General features: G+C 39.8%; 1 protein-coding gene across 2 annotated transcripts in view; it reads right to left on the reverse strand.

The window, feature by feature from the left end:
- The window catches only part of mpp2b (membrane protein, palmitoylated 2b (MAGUK p55 subfamily member 2)), a 44,780-nt gene continuing 21,729 nt past the window's right edge, over positions 1-23,051 (reverse strand). For both annotated transcript variants that reach the window (XM_038735638.1, XM_038735637.1), the window contains 11 exons: positions 19,618-19,718; positions 11,842-11,994; positions 11,382-11,537; positions 10,446-10,673; positions 4,855-4,986; positions 4,623-4,725; positions 3,480-3,548; positions 3,226-3,387; positions 2,789-2,991; positions 2,249-2,377; positions 1-1,467 (listed from right to left, as the gene is read on the reverse strand). In XM_038735638.1, the coding sequence (XP_038591566.1) occupies positions 1,291-1,467; positions 2,249-2,377; positions 2,789-2,991; positions 3,226-3,387; positions 3,480-3,548; positions 4,623-4,725; positions 4,855-4,986; positions 10,446-10,673; positions 11,382-11,537; positions 11,842-11,994; positions 19,618-19,718 (1,613 nt within the window). In that variant the 3' untranslated portion in view covers positions 1-1,290. The remainder of the gene's footprint in view (positions 1,468-2,248; positions 2,378-2,788; positions 2,992-3,225; positions 3,388-3,479; positions 3,549-4,622; positions 4,726-4,854; positions 4,987-10,445; positions 10,674-11,381; positions 11,538-11,841; positions 11,995-19,617; positions 19,719-23,051) is intronic.

Consider the following 23,051-nt stretch of genomic DNA (forward strand, 5'->3'; position numbering starts at 1 on the left):
TGTTATACTATATACTCTTTATTACAATACAGTACTTACAAGTTTCAGGGAAAATAAATATTAAATAAGTTGCCAGTATTATTTTTTTCTACTTTCTAAGAAGGAACAGTGATAGTGTTTCCTTGGCTTTTGAAACATATTAAGGCAAAAGTAAGTATAAATTCAAAGCCACTGATAAATATTGTACTGTTTGTACATCAGTCAATAATAAAAAAAATGAAATGTGACAACTTCCATCAATTGTCCAACCTGTAAAGTTAATTAATATGTTTGCCTTCATTATACAATCAGTGCATATTGTAGGCTACGTCTTCAGAGTTTTTCTTCATTTTTTTTCATTTAATGTTCCAAGTGCTACAAATACAACTCCAACAGAATCAAGCAGGCAGTAGTCTGACACTGTGATCCATTCGCTGGATCTTCTCACTGTCAGACAAAGCAGATGCTTTACCAGCATGGGAAAACTAATTACAATGTAATCAACATTAAAAACAAAACAAAACAAATTGATTGACCGCAAGATTAACGCAAAATGTCTCAACAGAAGACACTTTTCCACTTCTCTCATAGTGTTTATGTATGTATCAGTGTGTGTGTGTGTGTGTGTGTGTTCATTTGTGTGTGTGAGGAGACGCATTTCATGTATATGTTATTATTCAAAATATTACTATTGCTGTTCATTTTTCAAATTAGTGGAGACATACAAGATAAAGCACATTTCTGAACACATACAATCATACTGTATGATACAATGGTAAAATATAGAGAATTTAATACAAATATGACATTTGGTATCTTTCCTTAACCAATCAGTCCTACCAATCCAATGTAAACATTTCACTACATAAAGTATTTAAGATTTGGAAAGGCTAAAAAGTTTAATATCCTTCAACGAAAACCTTCGATAGAGCAGTGTTATCTGCAAAACATATTCTTTACTCTAAGTCTATTTCCACGTTTATGATAACATACGCACACTCACTCACACTATTGCACTAGACCTCATAATCAGCTCTAAATCCTTCTCAACAAATATCAATAAAATTATTCCAGTTCTGACAAATAAAATACAACTTGACATTAGGCTCAACAGAGTAACACGAAGTTTGTACAAAAACGCTCTACATGAGGCTGGTCATTTGCACGGAGTCTTGACACTTGGCCCTTCATTACAAACCTCCACCACCAATGACTGCATGGAGACAGGCCCTCTGGAGCTACCAATGTGAGATCGTCACCCGACCCTCGACCTGAGGCCCCGGCACCTTGCTGGTGAGCTCTTGGTGACTTTTAGAAGACCCAGCTGACAGGCACCCACTGCTGCTCCGTTGACAGTTTCTCCAGTGCCGACCGTAGACTTCGGAAAGCCGCTTCCAGGCCATCATTTATGATGCAGACGTCGAAGTAATGTCCATAGGCCCGCTTAATGCGTTCACTCTCATCCACCGTCCTCTTTAATTCAGAGTCCTGTAGGGAGCAGCACGGGATAGTGAGACAACTGAGTGGAAATAAATGCAATGAGCAGGCAATTACTTGGATGGAAGAACAGAGTAAACTGTGAAAGTGGTGCACAACTGAAGGTAAATTTGTTAATTTTTAAATGGTAGGAATGCAACTTTCTTGTTAGTATTCCTCTATGCTGAGTGAACACATTAGGTATTCCAATTACTAAAACAATGAACTTTCTTGCGTTTTAATCTAACTATTTCAGATATTTCAGGTAAGGCCACTGACTTTTAAAACCCCTGCAAACGTTTAAATCTGAAGTTTTTCCCAGTAACATTAAATATTTATGACAAAATAAGTAACGATCAAAGTTAAATTTCTCAAAAAAACATCCTTAGATATAATTTATTAAGAAACTCAGCTAATCTGCTTCATCACTACTGTGTGTGTGTGTGTGTGTGTGTGTGTGTGTGTGTGTGTTTGTGTGTGTGTGTGTGGTTTGATCACATTTAATCAAAACAAGAAACATAAGCAAAAAACCCACAAACTATCATGACATTTTGATCCAAATGTTGCCAAATCTTGATTGGTGTACAAAAGTACCTGACATTGCCCTTTAATATCAAAGCCCTGTCCAAAACAGTGCAAAAGCACAGACCAAACAGCAGAGACAGCAATGTCTAATGTGAAATAACCAAAACTGTGTGTGTGCAGCTACTGACAGCTACATGTACAGTCCCATTTGTCATAGTAAAGAATGAAAGAATAGGTTTTCTGGGCCTTTAAGAGAACACACACTCACCGCCATCTGTTTTGTGACCACTCCAGACTCAATTGCTGACCTATTCATAGCTTTGAGAACCTCAAAATCTGGAGCTTCAATGAACACAACATAGGGTAGGAACTCTGACGTCCGCAGGACTTTGAGAGCCTTCAGAGAAAAACAAATGTATATGAGACATTTTTACAATCACTGCATCGCTGCACAGCAAGCGATGGGAAAAGTTAAAACACACACCAGGTTATAAGAACTGATTCAAATGCAACTGCAGCGTCTTCATCTAACACATTTATCAAGTTAATGTGTGTTAGTAAGCCAAATAATGCTGATCATTAAGATATCCTTTTTGATAAATATTGATGATGTGCTTAGCCTGAAAATACTTTAATAGCACAAGCTGTGCATAATTGGTTTGAATCTAGAATTTTATACTAAAATCATTTATACTGGAAAATATGATGAATAATGGATAAAGGTTTAGATGGGAGAGGAACAGAAGCAAGGAATGAAGGCAGAGAGGAAATGAAAGAAGGTAAGCATACACATGTGAGCTTCGTCTACCTGTGGGTTGACGTCCAGTATGCAGATCTTTCCTGTTTCTATCACCTCATGTATAGAGTTGATCTTAGTGCCGTAAAGGTTCCCGTCGTACTCGCCGTGCTCCAAGAAACGACCATTTTTGATGTCGCACTCCATTTCGCTGCGGGTCATGAATGAGTACAGCTGGCCGTCCCTCTCATCCACCTTTGGTTTTCTGGAGGTGACTGAAATTATAAATAGAGGGAGAAATAGATATTTTGCACAGTGTGAACACTAACTGGTAAAATGCAAGGATAAAATCTCAAAAAAGAAGGGGAATATACTAACACACAAAATGACAATATCAACACAGTACGCAACAAATACAACAAACACTGTAACAATAACAGAAACACATCAAAGGTACCAAATGACGTGTGGATTTGTGGATTAGTCTGATGATGAATTGGTGCACTCACAGGGGATTGTGGTGCCGTACCGCTGGGGATCCGACACCAGCAGCTTGTTTTTCAGACTGCGACGGCCGACCCCCTGCGCACCGATCAGAACCAGCGTCTTCCTCCTGAAGGGCGGGACCTTGGCAACCTCTTCATATATCCGCAGCTCATGGCGATCGAATTCTAATCATAACAAACCTTAACTTAACATGTTGTCCAGCTCACGCAAAACAAGAGACTGTGATTCTACGCTTTGTGTGGTGAGTATGAAGTACCTGCATTCTTGGTAGTCAAATACATCATCTTTTTTTTCTTCTTGCCACCCATCCCAGCACATAGAGGACCTGAGACAGACAGCAATGCACAAAACACAATTAAAGAAATGCTTGTCTCTGCCAGCCACTTCAACAAAGTCCCTGTTAAAATGATGTACTATCAAGATGAAATGTCTTTGAAAGCTCTGCTGGGTCATAAATCCAAAGTCTTTGAAGGTTACAGGGAGACAATACCACTAGGTGGCACTGTGCACCAATATTGATGAGTCGATGCAACCAGTCTGCTGCCAAGAGAACACCTGTGACTAGGCGGTCTGTTCAATATAGCAGATTATTTAGCCATGGGGAGAATGTCTTATGAACTGATACATACATGGAAGCAAACATGAGCTCAGTTGTTCACATCCATGACAGAATGCAACTCATCAAGCTGTGACAACAAATATTGTGAGCCAGAGGGCTTATTATGAATCTTAATTTATAGATTGGATAATTTGGAGATTTGATCAATAATGTCAGACCTCAACATCCAAAAATAACCTGATAAAATGTTTTATTCAAACCATGCTCTCAGTTGGTATAATGTGTGGAAAGCGTGCTAGCAGACAGATGTGTCCTTCCCAGGCTCCAAGGGCAGTACAGTTGGGCTGTCATCTTCCTCTCCTCCACAAGTGAAGGGCATGCAGCGGGCTGTGACTCACCACCTGTTTTGTTGCTGCTGAGGACTCTATACGGAGCAGATTAATCTAAAGGAACAAAGCTTCTTTTCAGAGGAGATGATTATTGATTAAGTTTGTATTTACGGGGTCTTATCAACGCTCCTCTCTCAATGCTCCATTCACCGGGGGAGGGGGGGGGGGGGGGGTGTTAATGAATGTCAGACCCCGCTGCTTAATAACCAGCAGATTGGATCAGGCCGCCTGAGTCACGCAATGCTCATTACCAGTTCTCCAGTTCTCACTGACAAGAGCAACAAACAGGTGAGAGGAGGATGAGCGGCCCCGGCGCCAGATGAAATGCTTGTATGATATGGAGAGGACCAGATGTTGTCTTGCCCGTGTGTTTGTGCAGCAAGGAGTCTGTGTCGAATCTGCATAATGAGAAGCGTGTCTCTGCTCTGCTTAGTGCTGCTGAGATGCGTACCTGTGGTAGCGAGCTCAAGGTCTCTCTTTACAAACGCTTTCCTCTTCTCCTCAAGCAGCTGACTCGGAATGAGACCTGCACTGCCTCCCTCTATGTGACAGGCCTGCGAGGGAAAACACACATGTGCACACAAAGAATTGGTAAACAAGCGAACAAGGTGAATAAAACTCTTCAGTCTTAGCTCAAGCAATTGATGCACAAAAGACTACCTTTTTATGAGGTGGAAACTGACCTGCCACCAGTTGAGGTCCTCCTGGTTGAAAATCTGCAAAATGTCTCCACTGCTGAAGCTAAGCCCTGCTTCCTTACAGGGAATCAGGTTATCATGGGATGGATCGTAGTCAAAGTGACACTTTACAAAGGCCTAAAAGGATAAAGAGGTTGAAAAGAAGGAGTGTTTCAGTAAAACTGCTGTAATGGATATCAAAACAGACAGGTCAGATTGAAAAAATAAACATTGATTTGTGAGTGATTGAATAAACAGGCTGCAAATGTATACCTATGCTGCCTCTGGTGTGGTGTATGAACAGTACATGATCTGCGGTAGATGGATTGGTTGAGTAAGCGTCCATCACTATGAAACAGCCTTGCACACTTAAATCTTACTCCATCTCTCAGCTCACTTTCCCAACATCTCAAGGCAACAGGATTCAGCTCATAAACTAAATCCTGTATCCCAACCCCCACTGACAGGAAAAGGAGTCTGAGAGACAGACACACAGAGAGAGAGAGAGAGAGAGAGAGAGACAAAATCTGTAGCCATGGCAACCATCCCCTCCATCCCCTCTGCACTTGACGCCTTTCCTCGTACTGAACTGATGCATGAACATAAAAAAAGGCTGCCAGCCCTTACTGATGGTGTGTGTGTCTCATTCCACTGTAATGACACAATGGACATACACACACACACACACACACACACAGTCTCAACTGGCCAAAGGCAGCTGTCAGTTGAGTTTAGTCACCATGCGATGACCCAGCTCCAGGCGTGAGGCACAAGACAGCTGGATTACATTCAGAGGGAACTTTTTTGGGAGCAATTCTAATCGTCGCAACTACTCACACAGTACAGCATCCACCTACAATGCCCTTTACACTGTGAGCACCGCCAAATCACTCTTTAACATCTCTGACAGACAGCCACTATTAAGTTTTTCAAGTATGCACTTTAAAATCTGGAGCTGATACCACAAAAAAGCAAAACTAAACAGTTGCACACTCTGGTCTCACAAAGTGATGTCATGATCTACTGTAGAAATGTTTTCTTACAGAAATATCTGCACCTTTTGAAATGTATGAAAGAGCCACGACTCAGAGCACACCTTTTCAATAAATAACCTTCAGAAATGGGAGGGCATTGAGTTTTCGTACAAGACAGCAATTTAATACCATTTCTGCCGGATTGGCTGCTGCCCTCAGTTTCCACAGGTCTTACCAGAACAGTGGGGAAAAACACTGGAATCCCTGGAAATGGGATTATTAATTTTTCTTCTTTTACTACTGTACAGTATCTCACAAAACTGAGTACACTCGTCACATTTTTGTGAATATTTGATTATATCTTGTCATGTGACAGCACTGAAGAAATGACACTACGCTACAATGTAAAGTAGTGAGTGTACAGCTTGTATAACTTGTGTAAATTTGCTGTCCCCTCAAAGTAACACATCACACAGCCATTAATGTCTAAAGCGCTGGCAACAAATGTGAGTACACCCCTAAGTGAAAATGTCAAAATTGGGCCCAATTAGCCATTTTCCCTCCCTGGTGTCATGTGACTTGTTAGTGTTACAAGGTCTCAGGAGTGAATGGGGAGCAGGTGTGTTAAATTTGGTGTTATCGCTCTCACACTCCCTCATACTGGTCACTGGAAGTTTAACATGGCACCTCATGCCAAAGAACTCTCAGGGGATCTGAAAAAATAGAATTTTTACTCTACATAAAGATGGCCTAGGCTATAAGAAGATTGCCAAGACCCTGAAACTGACAGCACGGTGGCCAAGACCATACAGCGGTTCATTCTCAGACAGGTTCCACTCAGAACAGGCCTCGTCATGGTCGACCAAAGAAGTTGAGTGCACGTGCTCAGTGTCATATCCAGAGGTTGTCTTTGGGAAATAGACATACGAGTACTGCAGCATTACTGCAGAGGTTGAAGGTGTGGGGGGTCAGCCTGCAGTGCTCAGACCATATGCCGCACGCTGCTTCAAATTGGTCTGCATGGCGGTCGTCCCAGAAGAAAGCTTTTTCTACAGATGATGCCCGCAAACAGTTTGCTGAAGACAAGCAGACTAAGGACATGGATTACTGGATCCTTGTCCTGTGGTGTGATGAGACCAAGATAAACTTATTTGATTCAGATGGTTTCAAGCGTGTGTGGCGGCAACCAGGTGATGAGTACAAAGACAAGTCTGTCTTGCCTATAGTCAAGCATGGTGGTGGGAGAGTCATGGTCTGGGGCTGTCTGCACTGGGGAGCTATAGTTCATTGAGGGAACCATGAATGCCAACATGTACTGAAGAAGAGCATGATCCCCTCTCTTTGGAGACTGGGCCGCAGGGCAATATTCCAACATGATAACAAACCCAAACACACCTCCAAGACAACCACTGCCTTGCTAAAGAAGCTTAGTGTAAAGGTGATGGACTGGCCAAGCATGTCTCCAGACCTAAACCCTATTGAGCATCTGTGGGGCATCCTCAAACGGATGCTCTGTGATGTCGTCATGGAGGAATGGAAGAGGACTGGTGAACTCCATGCCCAAGAGGGTTAAGGCAGTGCTGAAAAATAATGGGCCCATTTTGGAAATTTTAATTAGCAGTGTATTCACTTTTGTTGCCAGCGCTTTAGACATTAATGGCTGTGTGATGTGTTATTTTGAGGGGACAGCAAACACTGTTATACAAGCTGTACACTCACTACTTTACATTGTAGCAAAATGTAATTTCTGTTGTTGTCAAAGATATAATCAAATATTTACAAAAATGTCAGGGGTGTACTTTTGTAAGATACTGTATAACTGTTGTCATGTGTAAATAAGCCCATTCGAGTTTAGGTAGTTTGCACATTTTCATTTCATTTCACAGATTACCCAGTTCCTCTACAAGTCTTTTCAGGATTTCTCTGATCTCTTTGGCTAATTCAAAGCCAAAAGAATAATCTACCAGGGCTAAGAGTCAACAGCCATGTTAGCATCTCTGCGAGTGCTTTGAATTGAATGCTAATGCTAGTATGGCAACATGCACACAATAACAACACTAACATGCTGATGATGTTTACCTTTTATAATGATTACAATGCTCCCCATCTTAGCTTAGCATGTTAGTATCATTACCTTTGCTAATAAGCAATTGATACAAAGCACAGCTAAGGCTGATGGGAGTAGTTTGTTATAAACCAAACAACTGGACAAGTTATTTTTTTATTAATTGTAACTGATGATGGTGCCAGAGAAAAGGCTAAGTTAACAAAAAATCTAACTTAAGTTATTACAATTTAACCTGTGGAGGACATGACTGTCGGGAGCAGATCAATGTTCCCAGGGTCCTAAATTCCCTTACTCCCTAACCCCATAATCTTAACCCTAGAACTGGGGAACATATGACCCTTTTCGCATGTTCCCATTATGTGCCATATTAATCTGGGGAACATAGGGCCCTGGGAACATAGGAATGACCCCTACCAATTTCCTGTTGCTCCATCCAATAACTGTTAAGACATTTTCTCACAAAACCACAAATGTCAGCCCAGCTGCTGCTAGAAGAAAAGTCAGTGGGAGACCTCCTCTGGGCACTATGGATATCTCTACAAAATGTCACGGTAATCCATCCTACAGTTGTCAAGATATTTCAGTTTGGACAAAGTGCTGGATTGACCAACTGACTTAACTTTCATCCAGCTGAAAATTAACATTTCAGTTGCTGAGATATTTTCACTAAAAAGCAACAATATGCTTGAAATTGATGCATGTCTTTGCTAATAATCCTAGCACAAAAACAGTCTCTAAATAATTTTCTTGTAGATTATGTTCTTGTATATTTTGGTCTAGAGTAGGGAATTCATTTGACACGGCTTCTTCAAGCTCTAGTGTTTCTCCTCTCTACCACTGAGACCAATCAGTCACAGAGCCTTGTCCCCAACACATCTTGAGCTGTACACACTGCATCCTCTGATGTGCTCTGTCTTCCCATCCTACTGGCAATATATAACCAGGCAAGATAACCCTTCTATTTTCTTCACTCTAAACTGGGTCAGATTGTCAGTGTGACTAGCCTCCTCTGGCTCTTAATGTTCATTTCCTAGAACAACCCAATGAGAGCCACGATTGCGGCAATCATTTTTTAGCTATTAGAAAACACTGCTGTCTTGAGTAATTTCCTACAAATATTTGATATCCAACAAACTTATATAATGTGTCTGATGTGAATTTTACCACCACAGGAGAAAAAGACAAACTCAAAAAGACAAGCACTCCAGTGTCATGAACTGTCTGCAGGATCACTCTTTATCTTGTTCATGAAGACTTCAGTTATTGATCTATTATGTATAAGCTGAGAATTATGCTGCATCTGGATAAGTGACACAACTGTAATGCAGGTATAATAGCCAAATAGCCAATGTCATCTACAAAGCCCCACTGTAGAATCAGATATATGATTCTTGGCACAGCATACAACGTTACAGACAACAGGGAGGATGCAAGGGAGGACAGTAAGTGGTACTTACTTGATTGATGAGAATGACAGTATCCTGTCAAACTACTCAGAACTTTTTGTACAATATCTATTTCAGGATGGGTGATTAAAAATGTATTATGTTTATGTTAAAGAGATTCAAGAAGAAGTGGTGGAACTAAGTACATTTACTTAAGTACTATACTTAAATACAAATTTTATGTACTTTACTTTTACTTATATGTCTATTTTATGCAACTTTATAAATCTACATAGGCAAATACTTAATCCACTTCATTAGGTAAAATTAGCACACATCTAAAGCAGTAAAATGCAACATATACATTAATGCAACAGTAATATTAATAAAAAAAAAAACATCTAAGTAAGGTTTTGAATGAAGGACATTGGAGCATTTTTACAGTGTGGTATCAAGCAGGAAGCTTCCGGTCAGCAAACTGATGTGAACAAACTGATGTGAACGGCAAAGTCCCTTAAACCTGCATTCTATCGAACGGCCAGCAGAGGGCGACTTTTCTGGTTGCAAAAAGAAGTCTGGCTCCATTAGAAATAATGGTAAAATTACCCTACTTCTCAGCTGAATAATTACCTCAGTAAACACTTTCCTGATGACTTAATGATCTCAATAGCTAGTTTCATGTCTTCTTCAATACAACATGACGTTCATGTAGAAAATTCTTTGGATGAAAATAGACCATAAAGCAGAGTATGCTTCAGATTATCTATAATTGACAAGTCGTTACCATGGCGACCTGTTAATCAGGCTAGAGTGACTCATTCCCATGGCAGTGTGTAAATTTAACCAGTGCCGTTGAAAAAGCTTATTAGGAGTTGGATGTTCACTTTCTCTGGTGAGTACATTTAGTTTTAAGCCGGTTGCTCACTAGAAAAAATTGTCAGCCCTGTTAAAATGACAGTTAATGTGAATTACAGATGCACCTAGCTAAGCAAGCTAGCTGGCTCCACACACGGCCGTTAGCTCCACCGTCTCATCCAAATATGGTCACATCCGGTGCCGCTGGTTGCAAAACATCAAAATGGCGGCGGGCTATCGGCCAATAAATAACATGCAAGAATCATGACTGGTTGAAAGGTATGTATTTAATTTGTTTATCCACCCCCTGCTGACCTGTCTTGGTGTGTGTGGCTCCTGGTAGCTGGGCAGGATCTTCAGTACCACACTGCCGCTCGCCTCCTTTAGCATCTCCTGGAGCACTTTCGGGTCATTGCCCACCTCTTTGCCGTTCACCTCCTTGATGATATCACCCACATGGAGCAGACCTTGCTGGTCAATCATACCGCCATGGAGGATCCTGGCAATCACCAGCTCGCCACTCTCCACTCGAAACGTCACTCCCTACACACACACACACACACACACACAGGTACAGTCAAAATGTAATAATCAATTATTAAGTGGGCTAACTAGACTCATTCAACAACACAGATTCCATTTCACACAAACCAAAAGACCAAAAACTAGATAGAACAGCCTTACAATGTCCTCCATTGCTCTGCCGTTCAAAAGGCAAGTCCATGGGAGTGATGTGGAGTGTTATGTACTTAAACTGCAATTACTGTAATGGCCACAAGACACTGGCTGCAAAAAAATAACCCACTGTTCCATTAAGAAGATATTTAGGCTTAAGTACAGACATATTTCAGGGTGTGTTTGCTTGTTTGATAGGTATACATGGTCAGCTGATGTTTTTGCTTCCTATGTGTCCTATTTAGACTCCACTTACGCTTACTCAACTTGTGGCAAGTTGACAAGTAACTTCCTACATGGTGGCAGCAAACCTAAAGTAAGGTGTCAAATAACCCTTAAGACGGCAGAGTATGAGGGTGAGATAATAGAGCACCTGGCAAAAATATCAGTCCTTTGTATAAATCAACATCTCAACTATTGCTGTGCTGGAAAGCATAATAAATCTGACTTGTTTCTCTTTTTAACAATGCAACAAAAACGCTCATTATAATGAGTGCATGAGCTGCTAATGAAACAGAAATCATTTATCCTGCCTCAGCGATTTTAGTGGTTTGCTCCTTAGCTGGGCAGACTTACCAGGTGCTCGCCGGACACCTTACGGATGCCCACCATCCTGACTGCATCTGGGGGAACAGGCTGGTTGTTGAGGGCTGCGTCCATGAAGGAACAGGGGCTGGGGGGAGGGGTCTCGTAGTTTTTGGACGCCACAGAATCATGGGTCTCCAGGAGGGACTGTGAGCAGAACAGCAGGTGACACAACAACTGATGATGGCAGTGACGAATAGTAATTTTTTTCCACTACAGGAACTGCAGAAAAGATGGTAATAGAATCATGATATGCTGCAGAGCTATTGTCAGACACTACATGGAATGAAACACATAATCTACTGTAGCGCCAAATCAATTTAATCCATACTAGCACATCACGCATCATTAAGCACAACTATCACTTTGAAAAGTAATCAAAGATTTAGCCTGAGTGCCTGTTAATTAAAGCTACAGCCTGCTGTGAGATGTAAGCCCTGCCCCTCCACACCTGAAAGTGAGGCTCCTTCAGGATGCGGACCAGCTCGTCGGCTGCCTGACTCATGTGTGCTAACGGGCTGAGCTCCTTGAGGATGTCCTGGACCAGCTCCACGTTGTTCTCCCTCACAGCCTCAAGCTTGGGTTCCTCAAACTGCTCATGGGCCTGGGATTTAATGAATGTACAACAGATGTTACTTACAGTACTTTCTCTCATCACAAGTGCCAGGATTACCTGATTCCTTGATAACCTTGTCTATACTTTACAGTATATCAGTTTTACAAAGTTTCAGTCTTTGAAAAGGGATATTAAGTTCCATTAGTGCTTCTCAGTGAGCAGTTAATGCACCTTGCTGGGTTGTAATGACATGTTTTCTGAATTATGTGACTTCTTCTGGTTGTTGTGATTCAGTAACACAGAAAAGGGCACAATAACAAACAGCAAAAATAGCAACTTGAAACCAACCCCTGTTGAGAGCCACACACAGCCTGCACTCATAAATCTTTACTGGATTATACAAAAACCAAGATAGCTCAGCACAAACTTGAGTCAAATCTTGTGCCCTGTAGCTTTTTCCAGCGTGTTGCTATGAAAAATCAATATTTCAACCAACATTAATTTTTCACTTTCTCCCACGCTGCTACCAAGGACACAGGGTTCAGTGCCTATATGGACATGGCTTCCACACCTCTGTCCAGGATAAAAGATAAAAAATGAATAAATTGATCCTCTTGGCTCATATTGGATAATTTTGTATCATGGATGTGGATTTGGGGATATTTCTATTTTATTTTTGTACAAAACTAGGGGAATATATCATACATTTCTTTGCAAATAAAACTGAAAATCATTTACAGTTGCACGCCTCTTTTGTATTTTAACATTTACAATGTCACGCAGTCCCACAGAGGATTTCTCTGGTGGGACTGCAGACTCCTTTGGCAGCGCAGTTGTTTGTTTGCTGAGGAAGACAGGAAGAATCCCTGCAGAGAGACAGGAAATGGTGCACATATACACACAAATAGATACACACATATACACAAATTCCTGCATATACAAGGTCTCAAACACAAATCATCATGTGTACTTTATTACACACATACTGCAGACACAGGGAAAACATACCAAACACACCCGCACAGACAAACCTATTTGCACATGGACTAAAACACCTACATGGACCTCTTTGGCCCTGTTTAGTGACACGACAGCAGGACCTCGCTCATTTGGTGTTTTGGCAGAATTCTTTGCAACCTGATGGAGCAAGCTGTGTCAGTGTCACATGCCAGTGTGGACACTATGATTACACTGTTTTGAGAGCCATGGACATGACCAACAAATATATGAGGCATGTGTCTATTTTGACACCACTTTAAACTTGTTGCTTATATTTAAAGAGATAAAATGTTATTGGAATGTCTTATTATACTGTGCATGTACCAGTGTATCAGTTTTTCAAATTGTTGATATACCGTCATTGATACCAACTATTCAACAGTTACTCTGCCAAGTACTGAAATTGGTGGCTTTCAAAATTCCTGTTCCATTGTTAACCCTGTAAAGCCTGAACCATTAAACAATTTCCAGAAAATTTTTGAATATGGAGTGGTTGAGTTGTTATTAAACCTAATGCCAAATAAAAAAAATAAATTAATAGCCCTTTGCATGTGTGTTTTGTTTTATATCATATTTGATACATTTGGACTTTATTGCAATGTTTTGCCCACATCATGGTTTTTTAAAACAACAAAAAACATGCAGAACATAACATGTTTTACGCCTTTTATCATCATCAGCATCTACATCTTCCTCTAACTGCTCCATGTCACTTGAATTGCCACCCATAATCAGGATATCTTCAATGCTGTACTTTTTTGACATTTAAAAAATACAAACCAAACACAAATTACTGTGTATTTCTCCTCTGAATTGGTCAATTTGTATTTAAAATCAATGACCAAAAGACAATTATTATGAAGTCAGTCTTGGAAACATCCAATTAGAGATTTAGCATCTCGATACAGCAGGAAAATACAATATAGGCTACAAAATTTCTCAATATCTGCTCTAAATATACCTAATTATGCCTTTAATTAGTTTCCTTAAAAAATTATACGACTGTATGTAGCTTAATAGAATGCATAATGAAGGATATGCAATAAAACTATGATCTACAGATGTATACATAAATTACTTAACCTGTTGAAAACACTCCCCTTTTTCCAGAAAAAAATGCCTAAAATTACATACCCAAAATAAATCAGGAATAAATCCTCAACCATTTCGCCTAGATGCATAATTCTGGTCTCGTTTGAAAAGTCAGAAGCTAAGGAATATAAATCCATTGTGTATTAATATATTTATTTTACCATTACAGACTGCATGGAGATGCAATAAAGAAAAAATCTGATACTTTTATCCTTGCCTGGTAAAAAAAAGCTATATTTTAATGCAATAAACCATCAAAACCATCCTGAGGAAGCTTTTAATGCAATATAATCTAATACACCTAGAATGCAATTGTAACTGTAAGTCTGATGAAAATAAACTAAAATACAACAGTTATCATACAACATTTTCAAATATACCAGGCGAATTTCCATATTTTGGCAATATTTATTGTTAAAATGCTGACTTTTATTGATAGATATCTTTAAAACGCTTTTTCAGTCCATACAACCAATTTCCAAATGAGGGTATGAGGGGGTATCAATCGATCCGGCTTGAGCAGACCTTTCATTTGATACATGTCTATTTATCTCCAACGGATCGACTACAAAATGGCAAAAAAAACCACCGTATGTTCTCAAGCGGCATGTTTCCTCTCTGCAGAAAAAGATGACAGCAGGCAGGCAGCTTGCAGGTATTGCGCAATAATCAAGATGGCGCCCGCTTAGACTCGGAGCAACAACATCGGCGGGTTTCGGAGTTAAAAAAAAATTCAATCAGTAATATCGCCCAGAGCACCATTGCCCGGTCTGTTTTCAACATCCTTACATACCTGCTGTATCTAATTTGATACACACATTTTCAACATGATTTTACTATAAAATTAGTTATCAAATCTTAAGTAACTATACATTAGTTCAATCCAGTAAATAATCATAACCTGTAGGTCACCGATTGACAACCTCCATGTTGGCTGTCACAATTGAAAGACCTATAGAGCATGAATTTCAGCCCCCTGGTGGATCATCCGTGCATTGCATGTATCTGATTGTATATATCGGTTTTTTGGGGGGGAAATGATCACACTGATGGTGTAGAGGTCTCTAAAACTCATGTATGATACACTGGGCGTTTTAATTACAAGACGCTACTAATCTTCCTCCTCTCAACCTCGACATTTTCGCTGTAAAAGCTAATGAGCACTCATGTTCTCAAGGCAAAAAGAAAGGGACAAAGCATTTTTACATTCAATATTTTGCATCTACATGAGATATTTCTGATGGATCTCTAGTTAAGTTAGCTAGCCTTCGCTTCTAAAATGTGAAAATGTACCACAACTTACCACTATAGTACAGTGGTTTGTAATGTAATTTGATCACTCAGTGTTGCTTCTATTGGTCATTAATAGTGGCTGATGAAGGTAATAGATTATTTAAAGAAAGACTCTGTAAATTCTGCAATCAGTGGTCGACTCAGGCTGTATGAGGGGCTGGGACAAAAAAGTAAAAAGGGCACCAGCTATGTGCCGTCCAGTATATGGCACTGAATTGCATTTTGTCCACTGGAATGGCACCCTATAGGGGAACTTTATCATGTTTTGACCACTGGAAAGGCCCCAGCTGGATGTTTTCTCAAACAGCCAATAGCTTATGATGACTAATGTTAGAAAACTAACACACAGCATGTAATCTTCTGCCACTGGGGTTCTCTCACATCAAAACAGTAACAAAAGATGTAGTTTGATGATGTCATGAAGCAGCGTGGGATCTCAGGAACCGTTGTTTTTGCCATTATTGCCTTCACTGCAGTCAACTTCTCTCGGTTAGGGCTCCTTCAATGATTCCTCCCATTATGTGCAGAGGTCTCCACTCCAAAACAAATGGATCCAGTGATTAAAACCAGTAGAAACACTGAATAAAGCAGTTTCACTTCACACAAAATCATTGTATACTGTTACACTATGGTTTTAGCATGAACCCTTATCCTGTAATTGTCACTTGTGGCCACTGTTGGTGTTATAAAGCAAAGGTTACAAGGGCCCACTTTAATGCCACATAATGTAATGGTAATAGACAGTTTCTCACATTGACTTTGACTGAGATGTATCATTCAGTAGCATTTCTCCAAGGTGCAAATTAATCCATGCCAGCTCCAATATAAGGCAACATATATTAACAAACCGTTTTTTGAAGACATTAGGATTTTATTTTAAATCAGACTGTTACTCCATGGTGAGCACTGAGTGCTGCATTAGATGTGGCGTACTTCAGCGCAGTGAAGACAAGCTTTTATGCATGATTTCTGTTTCCGTACTTTTAGCTAAATGTCAATAGCTGGCAGGAAATAGGGTAATAATTGTCAGGATTTGACCGCTTGCCACATAATAACTAAATTGTTTTGCACAAGCTGTTTTGTGTAGCAAAACCAGAATTCATTGTTTTGCAGGCCACATTGCACTATTTTACAAAGACCTTGGAGTCTCATTTAGAGTCTGAACAGGGAAAATTTGATAGCGAGGAAGTTGGGTTACATAACTAAATATCTAATATCTAAAAGCATGTGTCAGCTCATTTTGCCCTGATTGCTCAGTTAGATATGGAGCCAAGCACTGAGTCAGTTCCAGTCATAGCTGAAAATAGTTGAGCACCATGGAAGCTATTTTGCATGATCATCACTCCTGTTGTCAATATCTGCTCATTGTGGGTCTAATCATCATTCAGATTCATTATTGAATTGTAGGTTGTGCTGATTGCATCGTTCTGTAGTGCGAGTGGTGCAATCTGCACAATTCACCAAAGTCACCATGCCATATGCACACACGCATCAACCCTTGCTCTGTACCTCCATCCTGCTGTTAGCACGGTCTTTAAACTCTCAGCACAGTGACAGCTTGTTAGGGGTTTATAGCTCCATGAGGGGGTCAAGAGAAACTATCATCTTGGAAATCTTTTTCACGTCCTTCAGCGAGGCGTCTTCTTTACACACAGCATCAATACACCAGGAACCCCCAAGAACTCTCAGAGACAAGACACATGCCGGCACGTATGCACACGTGCATTTTTGTGCAGAGGAAATTAATCAGTCTTAAGTGAAAAGAAACCAAAAGTAAAGAGACAGAGACAGGAATAGGGATAGAAGGGGGCAGAAGAGGCTCTGTTTTCAGAAATATTGGAAGCTTTTGATGCAGTACTTCCTGCTGCTCCCTGTGGATAGTCCATCTCCAAATTTCCTGCCTCTGAATTACTGAACAAGACTGCACAGCTTTTTACCTCCGGCTCTGTCTGGGTCTGAGGAGTAGCCAGCCAACCAATGTGTCTCCCTGAACAGAGCAACATCATGCCCACAAAAAGCTTCCACCTCAGTGTAAATCAGCTAACAGTGAGTGCAATCTTAGAAAGACACATGTTGTAATCCATACTAATGACAATAACAACATAAAGGAAGGGGCAAAGAATGAATTGTTTATGACATGAACTGCATCCATACTTTTTGTCCTTGCACGCTTTTGCTGTGCACAGCAGCATACTTTTTCCTTCTCTTCCACTGTTCCACACACAAATGTTTGTGAATTTGTGCATATGGCAAGAAGTGGAAGAGAAAGACTTTGACACATCGACATGACATGCAGTTGGATGAAAGACTGTCTGCCACTGCTCTTGCACTCTCTCAAAAAGCTGTTCTCAATGACAACGACATCACTATACTCCATGTATAAATGGTGAACTAGTTGGGTTGGCTTCATAAGAGAGACTTTGCACAAGTAGAAGCAAGGAAACGTCCTTACAGACCTACTTCTAAATTCAAATTTTGTTCACAAACTTCTAAAACGTTCACAATCAGACAAACAGAGGGTGAATACTGTCGGAAGAGTGTGAATATATTATTATATATATTACTTTAGGAGGAAATATTTTTCAGACCAGCCAAAACAACAAAAGACAATTGCCAGCAATGTTTGAGTTTTCTTGGATAAAAGGCAAAGTATCCTTGAAATAACTTCACAGATTTGCTTCCATCCTGGACAAGCTTTAATCCAATGTCTAGGCAACTGCCCAAGAGAAATCTGTACGAATGCAACATGGATTTGAACATTTATCTTACAGATAAACAGGCTGTGAACAAAAAAGAACAATGCATGTATAGGTGCAGCTGGTTCTATATATTCTCATCTGCCACTATATGGGATGATTTTTAGGTTTCACCCAAAATCTTGTTATATCATAACAAGCAGCAATAATCACCACATTTAACAGTGGAAAAAATTTATCAAAACATCTGTAAAAACTCCACTCCTGAAGTATACTGTGCAGAGAACTCGTCTGAACCATGGAGTGAGTCATTTTCAATTCTGTGTTATTATAAACGAAAGAAGGATCCTCAACTACAGCTTTCAAACAGGTTTTTGCAGTAAATCAATTAGTGTACAAAGTAATGTCAACTTGTAAACATGTCTCACTGACTGCTATTTCAATATTTGGCTCTGACTGACAGCTGGGAAACAGGAAATGTAAACAACCCCTTAAAAAGAAAGATGTATTTCTTGTGTTGTTCAGCTAAATGTTATATGTCAAACAGATGCCAAAAATAAATTATTAATTAATTAAAGTATTTTTGCATCAAAGCAAAAAACTGTCCAAGGCTTTTCAGCTAACTTTTTTACAGCAGCATATTCAATATACCATCGGCAACACAAGCAGCAGCTCTCTGCTGTGCCTGTTATTAAAAATATGTCCATCCTCATCTATCTTGTCCACCTTCTCTGTAACTAGAAGCAATGAGGGGGTAAGCAATCTTTAATGGCAACCATTTTGCCTCCTACGTCCCCCCTAAGTTTAAACTTAAAAATCAAAAACCCTCAAAGATATTAGCATCTATCCCAACATCACAACACCACTGAGAAAAGTTAGGAAATGACTCAAAGCCTTTAAATCACCATTACCAGGTAAAACATATGCCAGACTAAGCAGCACAGAGATGAGTCGCTATTTCACTCTGCATTTGGGTTTTTGTCTGAATTTTATTGCACAGTGCAGCGTGACACTGAGTGAAATTAAAATACCAGATTTCTCTTTAATTTGCATTTCCAACTTATGAGAAAACAATGAAGCAAGACCATTAACATGGTAATGTGATCGGACTTGATGAATTTAAGCTGTCTATTTAAGATAATTATTGCAAGCTCAAATTTGAATTTTAAATGTAATAATGGGTGTGAATATAAAGTTTCCATTTTGCAATATAATTTTAATAATCGCATGCAAATCTCTGTGACAACATAATAATGTGTTAATGCAGGAAATGGCACATAAAAAAAATGAAATTGAAATCAAATATAAATGTTAAGGCAAACGTGCAAAATGCAAGACTGCAACTACAAAATGTAAAGTTGCGCGCATACAATTTTGCAGCAGACACTAACTAGCATCCAACTTCATATAACTAGCCTGTGTGATTTAGGTACATTAAATTTGAAGTCCTTTCACAATGACTTATCCATTAGTCTGTCCATCCCTAGACACATTCCAATTAAAAGTTCTGACTGTCCTCTATTGAATGTCAAACACACATACACATATTTCATCATACATCTAATAGTGTACACTATAAAGTTGTTCTCACCACTGGGCTTTCCATGATGCCTTTGAGGAAGATGAGGTCCAGGTCATTGGCAGTTGTGGAGCTTGTGCTGTCACTCAGGGTGTCCAGGGCCTGATGCATCGCTACAAACACACAGAGAAAAAAACAGACGAGAAAGAAAAGGGTTCATTTCACTCCACTCTCTTCCATATTCTGCAGTTACCCAAGGGAAATAGACTGAAGAAAGAGTGAGACAGAGAGAGAGAGTGAGAGAGCACATTTACAGTAGTTCCCACTACATGGCTGAGCAAGAGGAGGCTGGAGCAAAAGTGAGCGGGAGGGAGGTGGGAGGTGGGAGGTGCCTCGCATCCTTTCCCAAGCAATTTCACCTCTGTCAGTCACCCTTCTCTTAAGTCTGTCAGAAGCAACAGTATCTTTCTCCCACAACTCCCAACTTCCTCCCTCTCCCTCCTAAGCACATGTTCACACACACACACACACACACACACACACAAACACACATACAGCAGTTTAACATTAACAAAGTTGCTGATAGAATGAACATTTTTACTAGTTTGCACTTCACATATGATCGGTTTGTATGCCTTCACCAAACTACAGTACAGGCAGGAAAAGACTAGATTTTCATATGGCATAAATGGTGCATTTTTAAAATATATTTTTTCTGGTTCATGGTGCACTGAAAGATAAGCCCATAAAAGGAAATACATGCACACACACGTACGCAGTCTTATCTCAAAGATGTATAATCAAACTGCTAAACCACAGACATCGCTCAATGAGACGACCAACCAATCAGCAGATGCAACGTGACGTCAACAATTTGATGAAGGTCAGGGAAGGTTCAGTCTAGCTTCAAAGCATCTCCACTGACTTTGACTATGACACATTAAAAGGTACCACACACTGACATCACCTCCCAGCAGGCATTAATCACAGCAGACATGAGTGTCAGAAGAGTGGGCATTTTTATTCAAAGGGAACATTTGTCTGCAGTAATATACCCAACAGACACAGAGGACTTTGTTTCCAAAGCTAAAAATACAACGCTGGCTTTTAATTTTAACAAAGCAGGCAGATTGGTGGTCCACCACAGATCCTGAACAACATACTTCATAAGTCTCTTCTCCTAATAAGGGCACAACAGAGCATTAAGCGGTGATTAGTCCAATTAGAGGCCTTCTAATTAGTTTTGTATTAGAAGACGGTGCTTTCAATGTTATAATTCTTACCATGTTTTAAACATGTAGCACCTTCATAAAGGTAAATGACAGGATGAAGTATAATTAGGATACCCGGTATGCAGGATAAAATAATACTGTCCCACAATGCAATACTCAACAAAAACAGAGAAGCTACTCACAGGTGAAAATATGGTAGTATAGCAGCTCATGAAAAGTATTAAATCCCTAAAAAGCTTTTTGTAATTGGCAGGAATGTTCACAGTTGCAGTTCATCCACCTTGTATTGTTTGCTGTTAGTGGTATGAAGTACACTGATATCATCTACTGTATACTAGTGGCCAAAATATTACAATCTGTGTATACTAAGTATAGTTTTATATAATGGATCAATGATACGATACACCTTATAACAGAACTCTGACGCCATGAACTGTGGATTTGCATACAATACCACTCACACTACACTATGCAACATTTAGCCTATAGTAACTATTTGTACAAAGTATGTTCCAATATGAAATGTATTTCTTTCTTGTTCCTATTGAGCTGAGTTATAGGAGCGAGCTAGCATGCTAGCATATTTAATTTGAATCACCGGCTGGGTCAGGGTATCTTGCTACAGATAGCAATGCATTTAAAGTGACCAATCGCACAGTGCCAATAAATAAGAGTCTACAGCTTGGCTTGAGGCTATTCTTAGCGCTTTGAGCTAAATGCTAACACCAGCATGGAAACATGTTCCCAAGACAATAATCCCATGCTGAAGTTTGGCAGGTATAATGTTTAAGTACTTCACCATCTTGATTTAGTGTATTGGCATGCTAACAATTGCTAATTAGTACTAAACACAAAAGCAGCTGAATTTTAGGAAAAATATTAGTTTTATAGCTATTAGGAAAATGTGTCCTGATGGTGCAACAGGAAGAGTTGAGGAATCAAAGAGATTAAAATTCATCCTGAGCATAAACGTCTGAACCAAATTTGGCAATCCATCCAAGAGTTGTAAGACATGATTAAAATCCAAAAATGTCAACATTGAGGTCGAGGAAAACTCAACGCAAATGCAAAGTCAGTAGGATTTATCTTCTGGACCATGAACTGTACAGTAAATGGTCTGGACAGAATCTCATGGCAATCCACCCAACAGTTCCTGAGATATTTCAGTCTGGAACCAAAGTGCTGAATCGACATTGCTATCAATCAAGCCATGGCACTAGCATGGCTAAAACCCAATAAATATAACAAACTGTTTTCAATAACCCACAGAATATCACTTCATGGAAGAATTCACATTTTCTTTGTGAAAACAAAGACCTGTGACTATTTAGGATCATGAATGAGTCTCCCTAACCCAGAACTCCATTACTCTATTCAGTGGTTTCAATAATCTGCAGCCCGAAGCTGCTCCCTTGACAATAAAATAAAACAAAATGACTCAACAAAATGAAAACACTTTTGCCTCTAACAGAAAATGTTCTCTAATTCCCTTAACAATTATCCCTTTTTATCACCAAACTCAATGTTTCAAGTTGATCCTATATAGAAAAGAGTGAAAACAGGCTAGTGGGATACAAATGTGTCCATTGATGCTGTAGGCTACTTTTGAATAATATAGACTGTAAGTTTCAGTAGCAGCCATGGTTAACACACAACACAAGGTGTGTGTTTCTGTGTGCAGTTCAGGTCTGTCAAGAAGCTGGCAAATGATTTATGTTTCTGTTGCTCAGTAGAGCGCAGTGGGAGCTATTTTTTTGTGCCTAAAGAGGAGGGATGAGGTAATAGATATTTTGAGAATGAGCTGAAAGCAATTTAGATATATTCTGTGGTGCTTTGGACATATTTTTATGTGCACACTTAACTGTATATCCATATACAAACAGTCACAAAGACAAGAAATTATCCTGGGCGTTGCTTTCACTCAGAAAAAATAGACAGAAAGCCATAAGACAAGAAGGCCAGAGGAAGACGACCTCGATGATTACACAGCCCATCCGCCCTCTCTCTGAATAATTTGATAAGTAAATTAAATAAATAATTACACAAGTCTTCCGCAGTGAAGTCTTGTTTTTCTTCTATTTACCCTTGAAGAGCAGCTCTGCTCCAGCAGGAGAGTTGCCAGATTCGCCTCTGGCACAGAATATCAGACCAGCAGGCTCAGCTTACAGGTCGTGCATAATTCTCTTTAATCACCGCAACTGTACGCCGGTGTTGTTGCCACATCGGCACTTTTCCCGATGTTAGCTCATCTCGGCTTCGCCCACCTGTGTGCAG

Source organism: Micropterus salmoides, unplaced genomic scaffold (assembly GCF_014851395.1).
Source record: "Micropterus salmoides isolate LMB-PRFRI ecotype aquatic unplaced genomic scaffold, ASM1485139v1 Ms_hic_scaffold_21, whole genome shotgun sequence".
In the NCBI taxonomy this organism is placed as follows: domain Eukaryota; kingdom Metazoa; phylum Chordata; class Actinopteri; order Centrarchiformes; family Centrarchidae; genus Micropterus; species Micropterus salmoides.